General features: G+C 44.5%; 3 protein-coding genes across 3 annotated transcripts; 2 read left to right on the forward strand and 1 right to left on the reverse strand.

Moving 5' to 3' along the window:
• Positions 1–728: 728 nt before the first annotated feature.
• On the forward strand, positions 729–2,540 carry PHALS_01252 (Zinc finger, RING/FYVE/PHD-type; the record flags this gene model as incomplete). Its single annotated transcript, XM_024731085.1, has 1 exon — positions 729–2,540. One exon carries the CDS (start codon positions 729–731, stop codon positions 2,538–2,540), a length of 1,812 nt encoding a protein of 603 aa, XP_024581298.1.
• A 1,143-nt stretch (positions 2,541–3,683) lies between these two features.
• On the forward strand, positions 3,684–5,408 carry PHALS_01253 (protein phosphatase 2a regulatory subunit b delta isoform; the record flags this gene model as incomplete). Its single annotated transcript, XM_024731086.1, has 1 exon — positions 3,684–5,408. The coding sequence occupies one exon, from the start codon at positions 3,684–3,686 to the stop codon at positions 5,406–5,408; it is 1,725 nt and encodes a 574-aa protein (XP_024581299.1).
• Positions 5,409–5,465: 57 nt separating this feature from the next.
• Positions 5,466–6,146, reverse strand: PHALS_01254 (vesicle-associated membrane; the record flags this gene model as incomplete). Its single annotated transcript, XM_024731087.1, has 1 exon — positions 5,466–6,146. One exon carries the CDS (start codon positions 6,144–6,146, stop codon positions 5,466–5,468), a length of 681 nt encoding a protein of 226 aa, XP_024581300.1.
• Between the last annotated feature and the right edge of the window lie 8,764 nt (positions 6,147–14,910).

Genomic DNA, 14,910 nt, shown 5'->3' on the forward strand with positions numbered 1-14,910 from the left:
AGTATAAGTGCGCACCTACCAGTTAAGTGCGCACAAACCGTACCGGATCAATTAGCGTATTTAAGCGGGAGTCTACTGTACATGTTTCATTTTAACAGAGAATTTGATTTTTCGCGACTGGTGTGATTGCTCGCCTAAATCATAATTTTCTCTGTGTAAGGTCTACTGCAACTCCCTTGCAATATATATCTTTTTAATTATACTCAGTCATATAAAGTACTGCATAGCGTGAAGCCAGCAGCTCTAAGTGCCTCGGACTTTCCTTTTCAAATACTATCGTCTTCGTAAACCGTTCCTGTATTTGTCATGCTACTTCATTATTGTCCAATACTATGAGTTTAAGATCATAGTTGTGTAAGTTGAACGTACGCACACCGCAATCTGGTAAGTATCCCGCCACAAATGTTGATCCATAACGACATCAAATGTGACCTTCTCACAAGAATGTGATTTCATAAACGTAAGGGTCCATTTCGAGATGTTGTACTTACTATTTACATGCACTACTTCTCGGACCTACATCGAATGCAAGATATCAGCAAAGTGGAGCGAGCTGATACAGCGAGTGACACCAGTTCAACGACCGCAATACTGACCAGAAAAGAGTTACGTTGAAAGTACGTTATTTCGCTGATGTGTATCAAGTATCTCACTTCAAAAAAGTCACATACTGTATTATGTAATAAAAAGTATTACACCAGATTCGTCGCTTTGTAACGCAAAGTTGCATGACGAAGCCAACTGCGCTAGAGAAGCAGCGGTCGCTTTCCAGTACAAGCAGTCGAGATTTCAGTCACACTGTAGTCGACTCGCTTGAATCATTACAGATATCCAAAGATTACGTGGCTCGTGCACAACAATTTGCCAATGCGCGTGTGCACGAGACGCTCCAAAAGTACCACAGCAATCGCGAAGCTGCGTTGCTCACTTCAGGGGTCTATCCAGGCGTCGATCGTACGCAGTGGAAGCTTTCTAAAGGTGGAAAACGTCATCATGCCATTTCTTGTTACAAGAAAGTGTCATCCAGGACTCAATTTCGTGGTTTGAAGATATCTCACAGGTCCAAGCAGGATCAGAGCGCAGTTGACAGCATGCGGATGACCATGACAGCCAATGAAAGCGCATCATCCGTGACGTTATCCGAACAAACTGAGCTTTTAGCCATTGGACATGTACCCGGAACCCTTGAGGATGTACTACATGGTACCGTCAATCTCACGCCTGAGGCAATGCAAATCGAGAGCTCGCATGCTCAACGTGACTTACTCGACAGTCGCGTACTAAGTGTACTCGTTTTTCCTTCGGTTACTTCGCCGTTCCGATCGCTTACGCTTAAATGGGCACTGCGTCATCATGAAGTGCTTTCGAGACATCGAGATTATGTTTATTTGGAGGCTACAGGAGTATTACAAGATGCGCACGATGAAAGTGCTAAGGTAGGCTACCATCTTGTTCACTCAGTGTCGTTGCCATCTGCCCCGGAACTTGCACCAGATATGCAGATTGTGCGTGGCCACTTGTCATATTGTTACCTCTACCGACAACACAGTCCTAGCGAAGTTGAACTCTTTTTTTATGGTGGAATGCTGCCTCGAGGTGGCGCAAAGGACCGTCTTGCCTTCCAAATAATGGCGAATACCGTACAAATGTCGCCAAGCTCGATTGATTGTGCAATGATGAAAAAATTAGCTTATTCATTGCGGACCAAGGATCTAGCTGCTCTTCGTGAGTCTTCACAATCTCTGTACTGCAAAGATGACGATAACCGGATGACGCAGAGGACACACTCCAGCATCCTGGGTAGCAGCATGTTTCGTGCTTCATCAGTGATGATGGATAGCAACCGTAGCAGTGTTATATCTGGCCGTATTATCGAAGCGTCTTCGTGCCACATTTGTGAGCGCCCGGTTCGAGTGATTTTTGGTGGAAAGTTGGCCATTTGCGAGCTTTGCGAGGAACCAGTGTGTCATCGTTGTAAAGTCAACAAGAAGATTTTTGTGTTTAAGAGCGGAGTATTCCACCCACAAAAAATGATCTTTTGTGTAAAATGTATGGTGGCAATGAATCATTTAAATGCTGGATGGGTGGCCTCGCAGGAACTTACAAGCGCGGCTTTTCAATTGCGTCTTAGTAAGCAGACCAGGTCGTCCGAGAATGAGTATGGGTCTAGCTTCCGGATTGGTTTAGGGTCCTCACGGCTCGATAATACAGACAAAGATCGCGACACCATGTCTTCAGACGTTTTGATGAGGCAGTCGACGTCTCACTCTGTTGTTTGGCTTCCATCTGATCACTTGCTTTCAAACTCAACATCCATTGAGCCAGTGCATGTCCATATGGAAGAGGAATATATCCAATTACAAGATGACAGTTCTATTGATACGGAAGCATTTGTATGGTTAGACGGTGACGATGACTGCTTTGACGAAGTTATCCCGATGATTGAAATTCCATCCGAGGGTGAGGACGATGAATATGGGAGTGATAATAAACTGTTGAAACATGCCGTCGACTTTGTGTATGTTTCTGAGAGCTCGTAAGAAAATTCTATGTCGACTACAAACGAACGTACTCATACATTCTTTTAAGAGAGTATGCAAACAACTCGTGGTCTTGGTCATTGATGAAATAGAATATTGCTGTGTATTCGGTGGTGTCAAGGTAGAGAATACGGTTGACAACTCAAGACAATTTTTCTCAAGACTCTAAGCTGAACAAATACAAGTACAGTTGGATGTGCTTGCGCCGTGAAATAGTTTTTTGGGCCTGTAAGAAATCAGGCTGATGATAATTAATGCACCACCTGTGCTTCGAGTGCACGTCGCCCTCTATAGCAGCCAGAGTGTAAGTCAAGACATGGAAACACTAAGTACACGATTGCTGTGCGCAATCAAGGCTGAAACGGGCTCATTATAACGAGTGAAATGCTCAACAACGACGTAACTGCATAGCAAGGAGACATATTATAAAGGCTTAGGCAAGTTGAAATTTAATTCACGGATAAACGTTTTGAAATGTCCTGTACACATGTTCAGATAAGTTCATCTACAATTTGTTAGAATGATAACGCAAGAAGTACATTAGAATTCGCTTCTTTGTTCTCCTACTACTTCATTTTCTTTTCAGTGGCTCTGGATCTTCGTGAGCAGTAGAGTTAAACTCAATTGTGCATTAAAATAAGTGCGTCACAATCACCTCCAAGGTGTCCTGTCAGAAATTGATTCTGGACAGCAAAAAAGTATGAAAATCGTCCATCTCATTACCAACTTTAGCTTTGCCTCATTAACTGTTTGCTAAGACGTGTGATGTCCTACGATCAGCAATTTGCCAGGTTTTCTTTCATGTCGATTACATCGAATATTTATATGTGATGCATCTTGTCTACTGACGTTATTTGATCTCCTGGCGTTAGATTTGCTTCAAGCAGTGCATTGCACTATAAAAAGCGTCATCCAACTATATTGAGTCACATTGTGCTGTATTAGTGTAAATTCTCGTCATCGTGATTGGGAAACTCGCGACTTTCGAACTCCGGCTCTATGCATATGTCAATTCAAAGTATGTTTGTAATATTTCGATATCATACTAAGTAATATAATTTTGGCCATCAATTTGTCAGTCGCAACATGAGTCGTGGTGATACGGATAAGGCACGCGGAGGCTCGAAGTTGCGAGCTACCCGCATGCGTCACCAGCGCAATTTGGAAGAAGACGATTTGAATCAGCGCTTTAGTCGGTTCAACTTGTCGTTAGCGGCCCCGGTATTCGTGCCGGCTGCCCAGCCGCCGGTCTCAACTCCCAAACGGTCCATGGCTTTTGTGACGAAGCGACGTGATAAGTCATCGATTTTAATGTCTACTGCCTCTTCTCGGGACCAAAGACGAAAAGCTACAGCTGCCATCTCTTCAAAAATGCACAAGAATAATGAAACGTTGGGCGCGAAGAGCCGACAGCAGCAGGCAATGACGACAGGAATCCGATCTGTACCTCGAGGTAATGCTTCCACCAAGCCTCGACGACAACGTGTAGGTACTAAAGGGCTTAACAAGAATGATCAGTCTGTGAAGAGCGCGGTCGTATCGATGCATGAGCGTCATCGTCGTAAACTTTCGCTCACGTCAACTGAGCTGCAAGCACAAGATATGGAACGAAAGGCAGCAGCAATTGCTTCGACTCAGCAAAACATGGAAGACGTTTATCCCGAGAAAGAATCAAGTGCTTTTCCTCAGCAACTCACACTTTTCAGTCAGCAAAAGCGTATGCCGCAGCGCGTAGCAAGTCGTGACGATGTCATCAATACGATCTTTGCAGCGCTATTTACACGTAACACAGAGCGGCGTAAACGTCCACAGCAGGCTCTTAGCGCCTTTGGAGACGATACTGGAACCGACACGGACGAACCAAATGAAGACTTTGTCAAGCGAGGGCTTGCCATGGCATTATTTAAAGATCAACTTGATCTACAAATGCCGACGTCACTACAAACTGCATCGACACCATCAGTGGCTGCTGATCATCTTATTACTCCAGTGTTTATACATGCTTTAGTAACTGCGCTGCGCTTTGAAGACTTTCGTACTGCCAGCGCGCGACTAGACATTTTACGTGCTATTCACAAAAGTTTTTCCACCAAGAGATTGCAACTCGCGCGAGCCCTTGCTGATTCCACAGCCTTACGTTTAGAATACGTGAATGCCATTGCGTTTCATGCGCAGAAACTTGGCGTCGAGAAATCGTCAACGCAAGTGATAAAAGAAAATATACACGATCATGGACACGGCTTTACAGAGCTATTGCGTTTCTTGATCGAGCATGTCGAAGAGAGCTTGGTGAACACAACATCTTCAGAAGGTATAGACGAAATCGAAGTAAGGCTGCAAAAAGAATTTGTGCGCAATTGTCTTGCCACTCTTGTGACGCTGTGGCGTGCGCATTGGATCGACCCGGCCGGTTCTGATGACGAAGAGCTCATTAGCTGTGCTGGTCAGTTCGTAGCGTACAAACCGTCAGCAACTGGCCCACTTTTGAATCGGTTGTTAAGCGCATGGCCAACCCGTTTTCCCAAGCAAGAAGTGGGTGCGATTCGCATGGTGGCTCGCGTGATTATGTCTGGACCCCCACTTCATCAAGTGGACCCATCGCAAGCACTGCAGCGCCGTGTTTTCACACGATTGGCTCGCACTTTGCAGAGTCCAAATGTCGATGTAGCAAAAGAAGCATTGGCATTTACCGGGTGCCAGTTTGTGCTGATACACTTTGTTGGACGAGATGAAGTAATTTTTAAAGTCGTCACAACGGCATTGCATGCAAATATTGAGAATCATTGGCATGATGGCGTACAGAGCACGTCTGAGTCAAACTTTGACAGTGCACTAGACTTTGCTCAATTGAGTAGAGAATCAAAATAGATAGCTAGTTGATTAAATCGTAGGAAATGTTCGAATCTTGAAAATGTAATGTGAATCTTAGATACTATCGCTCGCTTCATGTTTACCAGAACAACCACTAAAATCAAAGCCACAGGCCATGGCGATGATAAGATAGATAACAAATAGCCCAAATATGACAAGCATAAGCCAAAGCTTCAAGTTGCGTCTCCACATGGTCTTGTACAGGTTTGTGGACGAACGCTCAAATTTTACTGACTGGCGATTGAGTTTGTCCGTGCGGTCCACAAGCAGTTCAAACTTTTCACCCCGTTCCAGTACCTTGTCAATATTCTCCACCATAATATCTTTTACGTCGTCAATCTGCTGCTTGACCTTCGAAAGAGAATCCGCGTCGGGATTAGCGTTATAGTAGTCAAGCAGGCGGTGGATCTCATGCTGAAATTGGTCATTCATAGCAAATGCGATAGCTGTAAGCGCATGCTGGCCGTATGTGGCTTGAAAACGATTTTTCATGTCTTCTAAGAAAAGAAAAGGAACGCGCCGCTTGAGATCGTCATCCGCCATGCACAAATACGTCACACCGCCTTCCACAATGTAGTGGAAAATATGGCGATCGTACACATAAGACATGCGTCCAGCCGTGTTTGGGATTTTAGCTAGAAGCACTCGTGTGACAGTTGGAAAGTTACCAGAGGTAGCCGTATACTCGGCCAGTACCGTCTTCTCGCGCGACACTAGCGCGTACACAATAGGCATGACAGTGGGGTTGGGGAATCAATACGAAGAAGTTATGTTTATGAACTCACAGAATTAAAGAATAAATGTAGTTGTATGACATTTTGTCATATAATCAGACTTGAAACTGAACTAAATAGTCGTGCCATCTTTACATATGGCATGAGGTCAATGAGTCGAATCTATCAGTCAAGGTACGGTGAATATACGCCTTCCGACCCTCATACTGCTGCACGAAGATAGGGACGTCAAGAGCCAATGTCAAACAGCGCTCCCAAGTATCTTGTGTAACTATACCAGGACGGCGCGAGCTTGGGTACAGGAATTATTTTCCGCTTCTTTGTCTTGGCTGCTTAAAGCAGACTTTCCCGAAGGTGCAGACTTAGTGCATTGCAGTCCGTGCGGCGGGACTGCTGTAGCTAAGCTCTTGAGGAAGCGTACTTTAGGTCACCGACCTTTCGTTCTTTACAAGAACCAAGTATGAGTTAGCGGATCGCTATCCGCTTACTCCAAGAGTAATTATTGCCTTCTCAAGGCTAATTGACTCCTCAGTTTAAATTCGAAACTAATTTTTATTTACTTTCTTGTCCTAATTTTAAATGTTTAGATTTTCCGTAATATACTAAATATATATAGTAAAAATCTAAATACATGCATAATTACTGGCTACCTAGCCTCCGTACCGTATTCTTGTTTGGGCGTGGTCACACCATGCACATCTCGTGTGACACACACCCCTGTTATCAGGGATCGAGTAACCCGATACAGTCCGCGTCTATCGTTTCCACGATTTATTTTTTTGTAAAGTGAAGACATGTATGCAAATCCTCGTGCCGTTCAAAATTAGACCAGGCGTCTTGACGAGGCCAAACGCTTCAGATTTGTTCGAGAGGATGGAGTATTCAGTCGGCAAAAGGCCTTCCATGCGGAGGTAGCGAGAGAGTATGGTAGTGATAGATCCATTTGTAATTTCCTGACTGCAGTATAGAATTACATCTTGAGCAACTTCATGATGAGAGAAAAGCCTTTCGGATTGGGAAATCACAAACTCAGCATCGCAATACAATCTTAACGACTTTATTAGAGGTGGCTGAAAGCTCTGTATTGAGCTGTCGCCCTCATTGTTGCTTGTCAAAGCGAAACGAATCGCGGAAACGATGGCTGATTGCGGAAACTTTCTAGGCAGTTGGTGCTGGCACCGAAACTGTAATTCATTTTTAAGGCGAATGCGGTCATGTCGATAAAACAACCCTCAGACTTTAGATGCACTGGCAAACTTATAGAGATTATTGAGAAATGTAACCCAGGTAGTGTCTGTAACATGAATGAACCAGGTTTATTTCTGCGTTTTCTGCTTTGCTATTCTGATTTGATGCCCTCTAAAGAATTCAATACTACTTAAGGCAAGAAAAAGTCAAGAGAGAAAACGCTCATTACTTGTTGCAATGCAATCAGAATTGAGTCAATTTCTGTTGCGATGATCGGGTACGCCAACGCGCCAGCTTGCATGTCTGGACTGTAACGGGGTTACACGCATCCTGGTATGAAGGTGTGGATTACACAAGTTTATGTAATCACACAATGATGTGGCTAACAAGAAGCCACTACGTGGCAGGACTGCCAGTAGTTGTTAGGTTTTACTATTTAATTAGGAAAAGTAAAGGTTTTGGATATAGGCGGCTCTGCCGCAAATAAAACAGATAAATTGAACAAAAGAGCGTCTTTGCCGTAGCTAAGTTTTAAGTACTCTGGTGGTAGCGAATTGCGATGCGCTACACTCGCACTGGTTCTAATATAGAACTTATGGTCGGTGACCTTACCTTACGGAAATAGCTTCGGCAGTCCGCTGCATGGACGGCAACGACCATTACTTTGATGTAGACCAATAAATCAAAAAGTATGTATGACCATTCGCCCACCTCCTCACCGCTGAACGGGCTGGAAGGAGATTATAGTTTTTGATATTGCACCTGGACATTACTTGCCTTCTGAGAAAGATAATATATATTATTTTTCTATCAAATATTTCATCGTGAAATTAGCCAATGAACATGGAATTAACGTTGCAGAGGAGAAGCTCTAAAAGTTTATGTTGATGAAAGACATTGTCTTCTATCATTGTCCAATAGTGAAAGAAAGGGCTTCTCACGACCAAAGTGTTCATCGACTGGAACATCAAGAGCCTCATTTATCAGTCGAATCAAGGATTATCATTGTCGAGGGCAACGACACGCGGAGTAACGAAAGCGTCTAAGCTATATTTCAACAAATCGTTGAGTATGTGGTTTTGACTGATGTGAGCACGAACGCGCGACAAAGCCTGTCAAGTTCTGACTCGGAGGGGACCAGTTTAGCAATCTGATCAATCATGACAAAGTGATAAGTGATCACTTACCGCAGCCGCATAAACCATTCCAGCGCATCAAGACATACTTGCACCAAAAGTCCGGTTGTAAAGGATCATCAGTCGGACGTCAAGATAGCGCTTTAGCGAAATGTTGTAAATCGTAATATATACACACATTTGTGCGTAGAATCATACTTTGGGGCGAATGTTGCGGCTCACAGCATAGCGTGGTCCGTGTAAATTGCAATTGTTACTCGCCAAGCAGGTGCAATCAAAACTGGATTAGTCATGCCAAGATATTCCGTATCAGCAATCCTTTGCTGCCTTCAACTGCTGAGATCGATAGATGATACAACGCTCGTCCCCTGGGCGTCGTATCGTATCAGCGCACAGCCGATCGCAAAAATTACTGGCATCACAAGCGATATATACAAATCGGAGCCTGCAGGAGATTAATTCGTAGAAGAATATGAAGTTTCGCCGTAACCATCATTAGAATTTCCGACGGTACATCAATTTATTGTAGCACTAGGTGGATTTTGACAATTTCCGCGCCCAGTCATGCTTCTCATTCGTAGGAAGTGACCAAGCACATGTGATGAAGTTCAATCTGGGTCAGATCGAGAAGCAATACAACAATGAAATTGCTGCGCACCTTTCGCAGAAGAATTCGTGGCCAAACCGGTTCATGTTAACAAACGCGCCGATATTATGTTTGCACGCTTTAATCCGAGAAAGAATTGATAGTCTCTACAAGAAAAAAATCTCAGGATTTTTCACACTTTAGAAAGTGAAATATACATATGACTTACTTTAGACAAAACTTATCCACAAACGTTCAATTATATTTTGTCATAGATCTGTCTCATCACTCTAAGAAAGGCCAGCTGCATAAATATACCCGTTCTTTAAAAAGCCCCATTAACTTCGAAAACACCGATACTTTGGTACTTACGATTACTCATTATTATACAAAAATATATGTTCTTACAGTTGTTCAAAGTTGTATTCTGCACACTTCTACAGAAGTGTAAACTGTATGTACACAATAGTACGGTACATACTATGTTATACACTGTCCCACCAAGATTCGGATCACACTGGGGCCAATCTTCTTCGGCTATTTTTGACGTTGCGCAATAGTGAGCATTCAGCGAGCAACCACTGCACTTAAAGGTTGAACAGTCTTTGCACTCTACTGTGTCTGCACCTCGGATCATTTTGCATTGAGAGTCTTCTCCTGCGCACATCATCACATTACTCAGCAAGCCACCAAAAGAGTCCTCGCAACTGACGCCTCTAAAATCGTGCAGAAATCTGATGTGTTTTTCAATACGAACGGTCGGTAAGACTTTTCAAGTTCTGACAAACACCTCCATACTCACCTGGAGACATATGTTCGAACCTTTTACGAAGAGGGGGCGCTGGTTGTGCTCCATGTCTCATCTGCATTTACATGCCAATTTTCAACGGCATGTAGTGCTGCGATATACTGTCGTCGTGCTCGCAATGATGTTCAGCTCGTCGCCAACGAACTGGGACTAGATCTGAGGGCCCAGCATTATTTGTCTGCAAGTGCAAGAGCCACGTCGACTTTGGTCATTTTCTTACGCTGTGAGTACCTTGCACTCTTACGCGTGCTGGGAGCTACGGGAAGCAATCTACCATCATAAGTGGATGACAAACCCCTCACAGGAAAAGCTCAAGTCCCAGTAGGTGCAGGGCGGGCTACCGTACAAAATTTGGGCTCAATTGTAATTCATAAGTGTTGTGTGGTACCGAGAGTGTACCTTGGGCGAGCCTTCAACTACCTCTGCGAGCTGTTGTCTTCTATTTCAGAGCCGATGGTAAGTCGATGCGACTGGGTGTCACAATTTCTTGTGTCGGGGGGGGCTGAAGGGCAACTGTGTTTCTCGAGTATTAGGGGACAGGCTTTTAAGATAAAAAGAATGCCGTGTCCTTGTCACGATGTGACGGTACTGCTGAGTCAGCACGACTGTATGACAGGTTCAGCATGCGAGGCAATGTAGCTCTGCGGGAGGTGGCGAGAAATATCATTCAATTGTAAACAGAGTGGTCGGGCGACACCAGCCGCTTAGATTATTTCCACGTTGCAAATTTACATTCTTCCGATGTGTTACACCTAAGGTTACATTCTCGCCAGCGAGCTTCTAGCTTGATGATTTTAAAAGTGACGCGCTGTACATCCGTTAGAGGAAGGCCTTAACCATGGCGAGCTTTATGAACAACGGGGAGCTCATTCCTGCCATATTCTATGCGTCGCTAACTCGAATCGACAAAAAAAATCAAACGCACCATTTAATGCACCAGTCTCATCGATGCAGTCTTCCTTATTGAAAGGATAGTCGGGGGGTTGTTAGTCCTTTCTTACAGACTCTTGAAGAACCTTAAATAAAATTGGAAACAAATCGTAACTTGGATATATGGGCAAAAAATTGCAAAACAATGTGGTCCTCAAAATCGAATGGCTGAGACCAGGGAAGGAGCTGAGCTCGTCGTCCGTCATGAATAAATTCGTTATTGAGGACATTCGTTTAGCGCTGAGTGCGAGGAGTGGGATAGCTATCTTCAAGGATTTTACGGGCCTTTAAACCATTTGTTGGAGGAGTATGCCGATATGGCGACGAGAAGTTCAAGCCGCATTGTATTTCAGGGTAGGGGTATGCGTCATGGATTTGACTTGAATTCCGTAATTAATATTGGGTCGAACATCAATTGGCCTCACTGAATGAAGAGTATAACATCTTTGATGCCTTCTTCCGTGGAAGCACGAAGCGGATTTGACGGGAGAGTGTAAATATTACACTCAGTCCCGACTTTTTGCGGCAGAAAGGCAAGCGGCAAGTGGCAGATGGTACATGCCCAAAACATGCTAAATGCCACGATTTGAGTGTGGTCGCCAAACTCTAGAACGGCTGCATGTAGAACAGCATGGTTGGCAGCACTTTGTTTAGTACCCTTAACCCTGTTGGTATATAATATTCACTGCTGATCAGAGACAGCGTTATAGCTTTAACTATGTTAAGCAATCTCGATATGGTGCCTTAGAAGTGGCTGTCCATCAAACAGCAACTGTCTAATCCTCCTACAATGTGAGATATTTTGATGACATCAATATGTTTGCATGCAGTTCTGCATAGCAAGGGAAGTCGGTTGTAGTAAACACTTGCGAGTAACTCTCAAATGTAGCGCTCAAGTAAGTACACCATACAATAACAAGACAATAGTACAGTTGGCACCGATGAAGTCTCCTTACTTAAATAATTCACTTGGAAACAAGGCCCGTGGGTACATCTCACAATGATTAAGCGCTTCCGACTGGCTAGTGTCACTGTTCCAAAAGGACTTTGCGCTAGTACACGTACTGTGCAAGAAATCTCTTGCAAATCCCCTCTTAAACAATGTCAGGCGGTGACGGGGCGCGGTAGAGGGGTAAGGTCTAAGCTTGACTCAAGCAAGCCCTGATTTCGGCTATTCCGAATCTAGATCGGACATGCATTGTCGGCTGTGCTATTTCAGCTTTTGCAATATGCTGCGCAGTGCTTCAAGAAGATGTCAATGAGCGTAAACGCGATCAGGGTTGTATCCTAGTTTGCCGAGTGTAAGTTATTGTAACGGTTATCGCCCGTCCGTGTCCACAAACTTTGTGGGGAAGGCTTAGGCCAACTGACATGCCTTAACGCGTGTTGCTCGCTTCAAGCGGGCTGTTGACTTACGTGAAGAGAAGGAAAAGAGAAATGACATTTATTATCATAGCTGATAGGCTTTCAGCCTTCCTAATCTGATAAGTACTTCCGATTCTGATACAACAGAACTGAAAGGGGGTATACAACTATACAGGGTGTACAGTTAATTTTAGACACACAAAGTATGCGGCACACACAACATGTGCAATAGGACCTGGCTCTTGAGACTACCTCCCCTTAAAGCGACTAAGACTATGGGCCATGAAGAAAGTAGAGGAGACGCCTGCTCCGATTGCTTACCCCCTCTTCTAGATCAGCATGGAAATTGATATACCACGTCGACGACGCGGTGGCGGAGAGAACCTTTCGCTGTCGGAAGGAGTTTTTGGTGAAATGGCTGGGGTATCTAGTGAGCGAGACTACGTGGTAGCCTAGTACTCGTAATCGGTGCGGCTGTATCAGTATCGTTTGCGCGCTCGATGCGGATCCGAAGACGGATTTCGCTTAAGAAAGCTGGTTCTTACTTTGCTCCCTCGGTCCTTCTTGTCGTGAAGCCGATTGACGACCGAGCGTACTTCACGAGCATCCTCGATGTCGAAGTGAACCCAATTTTGCGCTGTCAAATGCGCAGAACGAAAGCGCATATCGCGTACCTTCAACAAGTCAGCAGCGGTGCTTGCGCTTTGCAAACGATAAATGTCCACAAACTTGGTCGCATGGACCCATGCCCAGATTTTATTGTCAATGTCTTAATTCAAATTCTTTTTTCGTCCTTCGTCACACTCTGCCTAGCTCATCTAGAATAGAAAGCCACACTCTTGCTCCACTTAAGATATTTGTCACCAGCGAACTTGAATGTTGTACCAATACCACGTCGTTCAGTGTATTTGCGCTATCGTGAACTTGATCGTCATGATGACTTTTTCAATAGATGAGGTGGTTTCACCGTAGAATTTGACGAACTTTCCAGTCAAATGGGTGCTTGACTGATGACCCAATTCACGTATTCTCGCACCATCGGACCGATTACTCGTGCTGGAGGCGAACCGCAAAGCTTCACATCTATTCCATACGTCCAGCAATACAATCTGGATTCCGTCATTTCTAAGAATTTGGGCAAACCCTATGTGAATCATCCCCGGCAGCATGCGACTGCCGAGCGCTTGAGGGCTTTTCTAATGTATAGTCCCAAGAGATCTACCGACGCCAGGAGAGCTACTCTTAATCGTTTTCAATTGTCAATCAATCCATGGCTCGTGCTACTAAAGCCACAGTACACCTTAAATCAGGTCATACCGTCTGTCCATCTCGAGGACTGTGAATACTTTCTCCGAGTTGAAGCCTTCAAACGTCACTTGAAGATGAAGCGTAATTTTTCTCGCGGTGACCACCCCGACAGTGGTCCCGTGATTGTCCGCGTGAGGACGAGCTCTCCACTTGATTTTAGTGGTAATGGCCCCGAGTCACGTGGCACAAAAACCACAAAGCGTACGGGAAACGCCGGCATCCAGTAGATGAAGAGAAGAGGACAGACGTTTCGTCTCAGGAGTTATGATCACGATTGCAGGCGTACCAGTGGTATACAAGTCAAAGTACCAGCGAATTGTTGCACTCAACTCGGCGGAGGCTGAATATATGGCTCTCAGCCATTGCACCCAAAATATTCTTTGGACGCGTGCGATGCTCAAGAACATAAGTCACAAGCAATTGGGAGGAGCAAAAGTTTGGCTGGTGGTAGAACCACTCATAAATGTTTAGCCCTCGAAGGATCGTTTTCCTTCGATAACGACAGGTATCCTCGCGGTTACAGCGACTGTGAAAGATACGGTCGTCCATTTAGAGTCTTGATTGACTCGGTTGCGTCGCGTAACTACGCGTGAAAAAAAGCTGTGCTGAAAATACAGAGCCAGAGCTTTCGGATGCACTAGATAAAAATAATGGCTTTATTTTAGTGAAGTCACATCCGTAACAGCAAACTTGCTGTCTGCAGATAGTCATCGCGCTAAGATTCAGTAATTCCGGTGACAGCAGTCACTGCTTTCATCGGGTTGACCGATTGACCACATACTAAACGCTGACAGTAGTCCTCACGCAATGCAATAGTAATCGCATCTTCCAGAGTCGTTGGTCTCTGTCAGTCAAAAGTTGCAAGCAGTACGCAAAGGCGTGAAGATGCTGAATACGGATACGATATCTGTGCGTTTTGAGTTGGAGACACAGGTAATGTAATTGATAGCTCGGTTGTTGTTCAAGTAAAAAATGATGACTTTGAGAACGTGAAATGTCTTCTCGTCCTGAACTTTAGCTCATCGTAGGTACGGTGCAGCTTTAAGGCACAAGCTATGAAAAAACTGAAAGAAAATTATCAAATTTCACGCACTTAACATTTCCCTCCTTATGGAGTTGTAATGAGCCGTGAAATAACTACTGCCAAAGATCAGAAGCGCTCGTAGCTTGAGAAAAGCAACGCCAGCTTCTGTGCAGAACAAGCAATTTTCTGAAATTGATAGTAAATGTACTGCCAGGTGCTTCATTCTGCTGGGTATCGCAATCTCCAGTGCCAGAGCCTACGGAATTGTAGGGAGATCGTAAGTCGAGAGTAGAAGGGTCAGACGAACAAAAGGAGCACCACGATTCCAGATGCAGGCGAAAACACACGAATATGTGATGAGGCTGTTGGACTTTTAACTAGCTCGATACGCTTCCTATGCGCAAGAGTGCTGAGGTAAGG

The sequence above is a fragment of the Plasmopara halstedii genome (genome assembly GCF_900000015.1).
Source record: "Plasmopara halstedii genome assembly, contig: Scaffold_1343, whole genome shotgun sequence".
Classification (NCBI taxonomy): domain Eukaryota; phylum Oomycota; class Peronosporomycetes; order Peronosporales; family Peronosporaceae; genus Plasmopara; species Plasmopara halstedii.